At 53.8% G+C, this 11,346-nt stretch overlaps 1 protein-coding gene across 1 annotated transcript in view; it reads right to left on the bottom strand.

The window, feature by feature from the left end:
• Positions 1 to 1,725: 1,725 nt before the first annotated feature.
• The window catches only part of LOC119107392 (toll-interacting protein-like), an 18,936-nt gene continuing 9,315 nt past the window's right edge, over positions 1,726 to 11,346 (bottom strand). Inside the window, exons 5-6 of the mRNA XM_037230826.1 lie at positions 4,788 to 4,925; positions 1,726 to 1,782 (exon numbers count right to left, since the gene is read on the bottom strand). Coding sequence (XP_037086721.1) covers positions 1,726 to 1,782; positions 4,788 to 4,925 — 195 coding nt within the window. The remainder of the gene's footprint in view (positions 1,783 to 4,787; positions 4,926 to 11,346) is intronic.

The raw sequence follows: 11,346 nt of genomic DNA, 5'->3' as shown, positions 1-11,346 counted from the left end.
CCCGGCTTCGATCGTACATGGCACAGAGGGCGAGGCCGCACCGCCGCCGCGAATGGCGGCGGACTGAGAGCTGCGCGAAATGCAAAGCATTCAAGGGCGTTGTACCTCTTGCTCCCTCCTCCCCCCCCCCCCCCCCCCCGTCGCTGGAAACGGTAACTAAGGACGTTGGTCATTACCGAACGTACCGACGCCTGCAGCGAAACTGAAGCGTAAGTATACACCGATGAAACACAAAACACGGCGGGAAGCTGCCCGGTCCACCCGGCGCTTCAGGGCTCCCCTGTTGCCCGCTCCTCACTGACGCAATGTGCAACACAGGCACCGAAAACAGTTCGTTCAGACGTGAGACCGCGTGTTTGCCAAGGGCTCAGGGAGCAATGAGCATCCCAGCTGATGGGCATCCCATCCCAGCGTAACAGCCCAACCGGCACGGTGGAGGATGATAAGTACGTGCTTGGCTCCGCTGTCGTTTACACAGCCACGTTACCCGGCGTCTGCGCTGCCGTTCTCCCCGAGCGAAGACCCCTCCCCACCCCCGTCACCCCGCGCCGATGCTGCGGTCCTCCCCGCGCGGAGACTCCTCTCCACCGCGCGGGAGACGAGCTCCGGTTGCGTATCTACCCATGGGCGGGCGGGAAGCAAGCACGCGCAGCAGCGGGCGGGCTACCTTGTCACACCGTGCTGCCAGCACGGAGTCGGGCGCGGGCCGGCGGACGCCGCCCGTCGACATCCACACGGATGCCGACAGTGTCCGCCACCGAACCGATGCCCGTGCAGTTCACGCTCACCACGGAGGGCCGTCGCAAACGGGTGACGTCACAGGACTGCCACGGGTACCCACACCAACCAGAGGTTTGCCAGCCACATGTTCATTTCATGATAGGTCCGCCAGCCGCAAGAACATCCCATCAGAGGTTTGCCAGCCGCACGTACATTTCATCAGAGGTTCGCAAGCCGCACATATATATCATCTGCGGTTTGCCAGCCGCAACACCTAGCCGTTCACTGCCGGCATCCTCCTGCGGGCAGTATTTGTGAATGGCATGACAGCATCCTTGTAACGCGGGCGTTATCGCTCATGCAAGATATGGAAATATGCGGAAAAACAACACATTGGAAGTGGGCATGGAATAAATAATCTGTTACGATTAAAAAATGTGATCAACGTTCTTGCGACGACAAAACACGCAGCGATCAGTGAAACACTGCACTGACATATTCCTCGCAAATCAACGGGTAAGTCCCGCAAATTTGCTTTGGCTTGAATAACCCTGAAACTTTTGGCTTGAATAACTTCTGTTCGCTCGGGCTTGACTCCCCGGCCAATCTGAATACATCTGGAAACTATCTGTCTTCCATTACATACGAAATTGCGTTGCGAAACGAGGGCTGTTGGAGACGCCCAAAGTGGATGAGCGCAGCAGCCAAGCTGTGCACCCCACACGTCTTACCACCGCTGGCTGGGGACGGACGTTCCAGTCATGGCAAGCTCCCCTCCCCCTCGGGCACCTGTAACGCTGAGCGCGGCGTGCTTATGATTATAACACCGCACAGATCTCACCGCCTTCTCGCTGGGATCGGTCCGTCCAAGTCATACCGAGTGCACACACACGCTGCTACCTGGTCTGTTACAAATCTGCGCATTATACTTAGGTTTCCAAAAACCTGGCAAGCCGCCAGTCACACGGGGCAATGCGTCAGCGTCAGGTGATGCGTCAGGTGATGCTAGTCGGTGGCGCCGGCCGCCGGCCGCGCCGCCGGACACCGGTCGCGTGTCACGAGCTGCCGACAGGCGGCCGCGCCTGGCCGGAGAGCGGGCCAGGGCGGTCTGCTCCGCGGTCGGCCAGCCACACGCTGACGAAACCGGCGCGGCAAAGTTGGCCGGGCCGGCCGGCTCGAAACTCCGCCGTCCGAGCGACCGCCTGCGACGGCCCGACGTCAATTAACCAGCTCGGCGAATCGGCTCGGCGGTGGCGGCGGCGTCCCGGCGTCAGCGGGCGACCCCGGTCGGGGAAACACACCGCCTCGCGAGCGCCGAGAGTTGTCCACTGCGCGATACTGGCGAGAGCTGATCCGGACGAAATGATTCGCTGTGTGAGTGTGTGAGGATTGGCTACGTGTGTGGCGTTCTCAGGCTGCGAGCCGCTAGGAAACATACGACACCAATGTGACAGCCTGCCATTTCGAAAAAAACTGGCCAAAACCAGAGCTCACATGCTGCGACTCGCAACTGTCACACGGCCTCCCCCCAGCGGGGGAGTAGCGCCCAGCGCCGGCCGGTGCCGGCAGCCAGAGCAGGCACGTGCTGCCCGAGTGGCTCGGATGAGGGAGCGGCGAGTCAGGGCGGTCATTACGGCCGGCTCGTTAGCGTGATGAGACGATCGTCCGGCGTCGCCGGCGCTGATTGGAACATTCCCGGTCAAACGGAGCCGGCGCGACGTCAAGCGACGCCCGTCCGCCGGCCGGCGAGCGAGCCTGCACGGACCAAATCAGGCGAGGCACGCACGCGCGGCTTCTGACTGCGGTCTCCGTCAGTTAATGAGGTTCATTTGCCGGTCACCAGAGCGAAATCTAACCGACATTGATAGCATGGGGGTGACTGAACTTGTTACAAGGCATCCAGGTTAAGAATAGCGCGCGTATGCACATCTGAACACGGCATGTCGGAACGGACCAGCGTCCCCGACCAGCCGCCGGACTCAGTAGCAGTCATCCACACATCACCAGAAACGTTTTCGTCCACGGATACCGCAGACAGCGGCTGTTTCCGGGGCATTGTGACATACTACGTCGATGTGACCCAGTCCGACAACAAAATCGTACGGCTTCCCGAAACACACGCACCGTGAGCGTGTGCCGGTGTCGACCCAAGACACCACCCCCGGCCCAGCGTTCTAGCACAGCGAATGGCCGACTGGCTGACTTGAACTCAGTAGCCCGATTTCTGGGCATGGCAGCACGTTTGAGCCGCAGTATTGCCAGCAAATTTTGCAGCTAATTCACCGGGCCAAGACCACGCGGCATGGCGTCGGCGATAAACCGGCATCAGACGGGTTCTTCACAGGACGAAATAGTTACAACAGACGAGGTAGAATTGTTCCACGATATACCCGCAGCATGGACGGCAGATCTCGTCCTCCAAGTCCCCTCAAAGAGCCCCAATCTGCACATTACACGCCACGCGAGCGGGCCGGACGCCGGCAGACCCGCCGCGCCCAGCCGAGCGGCAGTGCGAGCCGTCCCAGCACGCGGTGTAACAGCCCCGTGACGGCCCTGCGAGTCGACCCCGGCCGCAGCGCGGCGGCCATTTGTTCCGCGTGGTAGAGGCGCCGCCGCACGGCCCGCCGACGCGGCCCCAGCATGACAGACTGGCCAGTAAAGCCCACAGAGCCTCACACAATGGCCGGCCGGAAGCTGGCGCGGCTTCATGGTGCGGAGCTCGACAGCCGCCATCGACTCCAGTGCTGGCTAATGGCAGCGTAATGGATGCCGGGCCGAACAAAGTTCAGTACACAACAATGCAGCATTCAACTAAAATACACTAGACGTGCGAAGTAGGCTAGAGTTCTACTAAAAACGGTTCTACATTTCTAGGCTAGCTTGAACTAAATATCTGGCAGCTGGTAACGTGGCGTCGCGTATGTGTCACAATAGTTCATGTATGTGTCACAAACGTCGCGTATGTGTCACAATAGTTCATGTATGTGTCACAAACGTCGCGTATGTGTCACAAACTTAATGCAAGTTGTGCCCAGACTTTTTGCAGGAAACTTTCAAGGAGCTATACACTACAAACAAATGTTGTACAAATGTCTTTTGAACGCCCTGTATTCGAACAAACGACATTTCGATTGACCACCCGGCACGTTACCGATTGAGCCGCTGAGACCTATGGATATTCCCGAAAGTTTACAAAAATTCAAAGCATAACGCGCATGAAAACTAGGCCCGTTCGCCGTGGGGGTTTGGCTTCTGCAAACCACCAGCAATGGATCGGCTCAGGGCAACTAAACAATCTTCCGCTCAGTGTCGGGTGCATCGACGTTGACCTGACAATTCGGTTTATAGCTCTGCGACAAACAGATCTTAACACAAGTCCCCAATGGGGTAGCGCGAACAGTACGCCGTCGAGTTGTTACCAACGTACTTCGGTGGGGGCTGGGCAAATGGGGCCACGTCCGTTCCGCTGAGTGAGATGCTCATGGGAACTACCCCATAATCAGCTTTATCAATCACAGTGCACGTAATGCGCTTCCCCGCCAATGAAAAGAAATGTGTCCAACTTGTGGGGATATCGATTCCGGATGGGCTCACTACCCTGAATAAGTGATCAACGGCTGGTCGCTATCGATGTCGGAGAATAAATAATTCGCAAGACACCGTTGGTGTGTGATCGCGCCTCGGACGCCATGCCAAGCACAAATCAACAAGTATGACTACTAGTTTGGGCTTTCAGGCGCTGCGACAGCGCGTCGCGCAGGGTTAGCCAGCGGCGGGGCCGACGATGCAGGCCGTGACAGACTCGATCAAGCCCGCACTTAACTCGATCAAGCCCGCACTAAACTCGATCAAGCCCACACTAAACTCGATCAAGCCCACACTAGACCCCATCAAGCCCACACTAGACTCGATCAAGCCCACACTAGACTCGATCAAGCCCACACTAGACTCGATCAAGCCCACACTAGACTCGATCAAGCCCACACTTCCCCGTCCAGTCATGGAGCCCATCGGCGCTGCACCGCGTGAATCGTGGCACGGCCGAACTCGGCTGCTCGCCGTGCTACCTCCAGCCGCGAGGCGCAGCCACTGACCGTGTAGTTCATAATCAGGTTGATCATGCCCTCCTTGCCCTCGCCCTGCTTGCCGGACAGCGGATGCCAGTCGTCGGAGGTTTCGCCGCCTTGCAGCACCGACTCAGGGATCTGTGGCACACGGGTCAGGCGCCGGGGTCAAGGTCAGCGCGAGACACAGACGCGGACGGAGTCGCTCAGGACTGGGGGGCGGGGTAACGTCAGCTCCAAACCGCCCTCCATAGACGCTACGACTGATCAGGGAGCAGACAGAGCACGCAGATGGCAACTGGTTGCGCCAGATAACCAAACAGGGGTGCATCAAAAGAGCCCGACACTGGACACCTGTCTGCGGAGTGATCGCGTCAGGGTGGACAGCGTTACCGGCACCAACCACTGGGACCAATGCTCTTGACATATTGGGATCCGCTCAGTGAATATCAAAGCACATGGGAACAGTTCCAGCAAGAAAATACACATGTCCAAGCATCCTAATGCAAGCAACGTTTAAGGACACTTTTTACAAGCCACTACCAATGGTGTGAAAGGGTGGCTTTCGCTTCGAAGCGCCTATTAAGCTTTTTGAGAGCACCTGCTGTTAAGCTAAGCTTGTTGCTTGTACCCAAGAGCAGCCGGCAAAGCTGAGTGGTCAAGCTGTTGGTTGCTTCGTCGTCGTCGTCGTCAGGTCGTTTCAACGGATAATTTCGGCTCCGGTCTTTCGCCAGACAAAACTACGGAGAGTTTGACTGGCACAGTACCGCGGCACGGCCGTCCCAGGCCTGGTTTGACTAAGCCTCGTCGACCAGTTGTCAGGTGACATTATCATGTCAGTTACCCAAACCAATACGACCGTTGTGAGTAACGAGTAAAACATCTTTTCCCCACACAACGGAGGTGGCTGACATACGACCATTTGCTGACAATATTTGCGATATACCCATATGCCTCACGAGCATCTGTCCTGCCAGTAGCCAGCGTAGCTGCGCACTGCTTTTGAGTGAAAATTGCTATGATTTGTGTTCAATAATAATCATCATAATGCACATTTTGAACGGATGCCATCACCAACCGCATATTCACCACGCCAGGCCGAGTTTATGCATTTGTTTCCAGTTTTACTCATCTGCGATTCAGACAGTAGTATTAGCCTTATTCCTCGGAGAAAAACCAGGGGAAGGGAGATACAGTTGGGTTGACATTTCGGCAACATGCCTTTAACGAAACAATAGCAGAAGTGAATTCGAAATTGCCTGCCGATGGTCCTACTCGATTTTTAGTTTTTCGAAAAAGCAAGGCACAGTTTTCACAAGACACCAACTCCGAACGAGAAAACATTATTCTGGAGACACTGTTCTAAAAGACCGCGGATATCCTCTTTCAGTAGACCGAAAGCACCAATTTCATGTAAATGTTTGTGACTTAGCTTTCACGGCAGCGATAGCGTCATTGACTGGTATATTGCCATATAAATTGGCATCTTTACTGAAGAAAACGCTATGTTCTGGTAACCCTTCTGCCTGTGAATGATTAGAAGCCCTTTTTAAAAAGCCTCTGGTGTCCCACAGATGAGTGGGATACCAGAGACTTTTAAAAGAAGTGCTAATGACAAAAAAACATTGCAACAACTTATCGTTTGGACTTGGCTTTTCAGCTCTCGAACATCACGCTGAAGAAAGTCTTCAACCAAGTGGCCTTTTATGTTTGTCATGCCCCGTTGCTGGGCGTAGGCACGTTTTCTATTCTCTCCTCGATGAACACTACTCCACTATTTGAAGACTGCCGAAAGACGGGCATTCGTGACTCCCGTTCTCTTGTACTGGTTCTTCGCTATGCTAGCGTTTTCAGTTCCATTCCACACCCTACACAAGCGGTGGTCAAATCTTTGCCGCGGCTTGACGGCAGCCAATCCAATTCGAATTTCAGGATGCGTTATAACCCAATACGCGAGCGCGCTACGCGTAACATCAAATACACGACCCCATGCCCTACACCAACAATTGTTTCGGATGCACTGCAAGCGCTGTACTCCGACAACCAAAAAGTTCACATGCTCCATCGAAGTACAATAGTTTTCAAACTCTACTCCTGCCAACTCTGATATCCCCAATCAACTCGGTCAGACACTACCGCGACATAGCACGCCAGAGACGTAAACGACCCGGCCCCGCGACGACCGAAGGCAGACAACTCGCACATGAAACGCGAGTACATTGGCTATGCTGCGACGCGCCCGACTCGGCGGCACTGCCTCGCACATCCCCACGGTGCCCGCCCTCCGTCCACACGGTTGTCGGCCGCCGGTTACCGACCGTCACACTCGGACACCGGTCAGCCACCGTCACACACGCGGCTCGGCGCAGCACGTCTTGCTGACACGTCCGCATCATCGCATGTGCTCCGTCACAGCCCGCGCCATTTGCCGTCTTGGGGCGTCACTAATGCGTAGGCTTGCGTGCTCTCGGATCCGTGCGCTGTGAGTGAACTATAGCCAGCAGACCCTGCGGTCACTTGTCTCCATCCTCGAGCGAGTTGTTGTACGGGCAACGCTGTCTGACATACCGGCATGGACACGATGAGGGGTCAGTGCAAATACCGCTGATGATAGCTCCTGTAGTGAGAGGGTGGGAGGCTAGGCACTTACCGCCCAGGACGCCGCCCATTCAGACAGGTACGCCACTGCGTGGCATGACACCATCAACGCTTTACCCCCATAAGGACCAGGTAAACGAGGCTAGAATGGCAGCCGGAAACGCTGCCCAGGCAACGCAACGTGCCTCCATGGCCAAGATATCCTATATGGTGTCCTATGCATCCTGCAGGCGATTAGGTGTACCACTCAAATGTCATTTTTGTAGAACGCCGACATTATGAGAATGGACGGTATCTTTCCAGCCCAAACCGATACCGAATAGCGGAAATGAGTATCTTTTCGGCCCAAACAGATACCGAATAACGGATTTTTTTTTTAATTTTTCAATATCCAGTTCATTCGATCTCGCCGTGACGCTAGTCGGGAATGCTGCCAACAATGACAGAACCCAACAAGTGTTGTCATATGTGCGGCATGATTATTTACGCACACTTAGCGTTCTGCATCAAAACCAAGCTTCACAGAAGCATGCCAGCGTTTACAACAAATGTCTGGCAAAAATGAGTTATGAGGAAACAGCGACATTTTCTGGGTTCGAATTAATTTGTTTACGGTGAGCTCGATCCTTTTGATGCAAATATCACAAGTACCTTGTTGGGTGTGGTGTTTCCATTTTCAAAGCAAGGACATGAGGGATATCCGGCTACTTATAGGTGCTCTGTCCTTGAAGTCGTAGCGTATCTCGAAAAAAAATAGCGTGACAGGCCCGTGGCGAGCGCCGTTTGAATACAACTATGGGCGGAAGGAGCACATGTAAATACATTATTAAATATGCCATGACCGTTGCGGTACGAATGCCATCCAATAGTTAACAGAAACTCGAAAATATCAGAGTATGCATGCTTTACAAGAACCCGATTTGGATAACGGAGACCAAAGACGTGGCTATACGTGAGTTTGGATCATATTAACATGTGACGCTTGAACTGATAGTCACCGAACGTGCCTGTGCATTACTGGTTACAACCCGAGCACATAACAGAAATCCCGCCAATAACGGTCTGAAGGTGGTTACACAGAGCCCCTCTCCCACTCCTCCATCAGAAGTTTGAACTTGGCGCGCGTCCCCTGACCTCCAGGTCGTTACGCCTTGTGCACGGTGAGATTACGCAGGGAGTCGACACTAAGCAGTCAGTTCGTTCAGGCGCAATCACCAGCAGCATAATAGCGCGAGCGACAGTGTCCTGCCGTCGACCGCATGTTGGAAGGACGCAGTTTGATATGTGGTCCGCTCAAGTGGAGTTGCTTCCCCCTCCCCCCCCCCCACCCCCGTTGAATGGATGCCGGGCGACGTTGGACCCATCCACTCAGCCGGCACCAGCCCGTAACAGCACATTTGGCCGGTGGACACCGAGGGACAGGAAGAGCGTTAACGATGGCCAGTAGCGGACCGGAGGGCGTCGAGCTGTGCGCATGACATAAATACCGAAATGCACCAAAAACGACCCCAGCAGACTGACAGAGCAATGTCCACATTGTCTGCCACCCATCCGGCGAACATTGCTGGAAGTCGTGTACGGCAGCAGACGAAGAGCAGCAGTTCTACCGCTCGGTGGCCTCTACATGCCCCAGGGAATCGATCGACCAGCAAAACAAAAACAAAAACAAAAGAGTGACCCGCTTTCAATACTCGTGGACGAAAACATAAGGGATGCATATGGTCATGCATCCTGCACAGCTATTACAGATCCAAATGAGACGTAAATGAGGACTTAACACCCGGGCGGCAGAATCTGATCAGCTACTTATGATTCTTCTTCAGTTAAGATGTCACTTATCACTAAAGGCTTAGCGATAAGATTTCTAGGGCACGTAAAAACGGTATGGAAAATGTATTAAATCCCTTTGACATGCGGCAACAGTCACGTACCAACGTGGTGCTCGCAATCATATCATCGTGTTACACAAAAGTTTAAAATAGGCCGTTGTTAATACCAGATATAACTGCTAACAAGTACGCAATATTACTTTTCTGGGTATAACGACAGACCAATCAGCATTGGCTTCTCAATAACCATGCAAGAACCAAGAACTTTTCGACAGCCACTTTTAATTTGGGAGAAAACCTTTGAAACGGCTTTGCCAAAGTAGCTGGGACCACTTTTGGTGGTGCTGATATCTACTCTTATCCCACACTCCGTAATGAAATATCGTCGCGGCGTTTTTGTTCCGACTAGCGGGTCACCGATAGGTGGCTCCAGCATGCGTGGTTGAGTATAGCATATATATATATATATATATATATATATATATATATATATATATATGGTGTGTGGTTATAACTGGATATGTTTACGGTTTTTTTACAATGTTTATGGTGAACAGTGTTGTCAGTATCCAAACTATAACTAAGCGATCGCTATCGTTACCACCATCTGTTCACTGATGGCAGATAAACCAACGGGTCACAGAATGGCGTCACCGCTCTCCGCGGTGTTTACGGAGAGCTACCTCGACCAGATATAATATATACTGTGCAGCCTGACAATAGTGTTTCTCGCTCTTCGCGATCCGCCCCTCTCTGGACGCATTTCACTTTCTGTCAGTCCGGGCCGGCATCACCTTGATGCCGGCAGCGATGCTTTACACCGGACCAGCACAACCACCACAGCAGTGCTAGTTCCGGCCACCCGGCCGCAACCAGCCGGTTGACAGCACGAGTCCTGAGGTGCAGGTGATTACGCTTGTGTCGCACTGCACGGGAGCTCGGGTTGTCAACTGGTGAAAACAACAGGGAAATTACTGCCACTTTTCTCTGGCGTCGCCGAAGACAGTGACGAGTGCCACAATGTCACGCTCAGACATATTCATGCTTTCTTTAAAAACATACATTTCGCTTTCGTTCCCCGAAAAATGGCATGTGATCCTTGCGTCAGCCTCGATCTCATTTCTGCACTTCACTTTCCGTGTCCCTTTTGCCAACGCCGATAACCTGACACGTCTCCGGTCTTGTGACCTCGATCGTGATTGGTCAAAGAGGGAGGTTACCGTGGGACCGTAACGACAGGTAACGACTCTGCGACTGTCTGACTTAATTGTCTGATCCGGTATCCTACCCCACGAAAGAACCTTGACTGAAAATAGCATGGCGCTGTTCTCGTGTGTCACTGCGGCTTCACGACGCACTCAGCTACTGAGGCTACATGGCGTCGGTTGCCTCTCACCCTGGCAGGCAGGGCGGGCTCCGCGGGGAATCGAACCCCGTATTTCTGGCTTCCCAGAAGCGCAGCGGTTAACGCAGGCGCGTCAACCACTTCCCTTTCGGCACCCGCGCTGTTCTGGTGCAAGGGTGTTGCAGTGTTCGCGTTAGGGAGGGGTATGTGCCTCACTGATTGAAAACTTAACTTATTGTGCATGGCTTTCATTTGGATCAATTGTGGAAGGCTTGCATTTAGCCAAGTAATCAGCTTCAGTAATGGGAAAGGGTGAATTGAAGAATTATTGAACCTGAAGGTATTTACCTGTACATATAGGAAGGAAGGGAAGGTAAAACACTGCGCATAACTGACGCCGCAGTGAGAAACGCGGTTTATTGTATCACAAATGAGATCGAGCGCGAGGCTTATTTTCTACCCTTTTTTAACACTGCCACCATTTGCCATCCAAGCAAACTGTCGGCCAGTTTCAGGACACTGCAAGAACTTCACCGTTCAATGGTTAACGCGCGTGGCTCGCCTGAACGAGGTCACTGTTACGCAACGAACCGGCTTCGCCTGTCAATGGCTCCCGCGCGGGGCCAGCCACCCGCGACGGTCAATATAAACACAGACGCGTGCGAACATGGCGCCGAAGATTGATGACCGTTCCCACGAGGCGTGCGCAGCATTTCAACTGGTGCTTCAACACGAACCTAACGCGGGCACGGCGTTAGCGGACCAGGGGCTGCATTCGAGGACCACTCGT

Source organism: Pollicipes pollicipes, unplaced genomic scaffold, assembly GCF_011947565.3.
Source record: "Pollicipes pollicipes isolate AB1234 unplaced genomic scaffold, Ppol_2.1 Scaffold_6686;HRSCAF=7923_pilon_pilon_pilon, whole genome shotgun sequence".
In the NCBI taxonomy this organism is placed as follows: domain Eukaryota; kingdom Metazoa; phylum Arthropoda; class Thecostraca; order Pollicipedomorpha; family Pollicipedidae; genus Pollicipes; species Pollicipes pollicipes.
The sequence above is the reverse complement of the archived record's forward strand: the minus strand, read 5'-3'. Positions and strand labels throughout refer to the sequence as shown.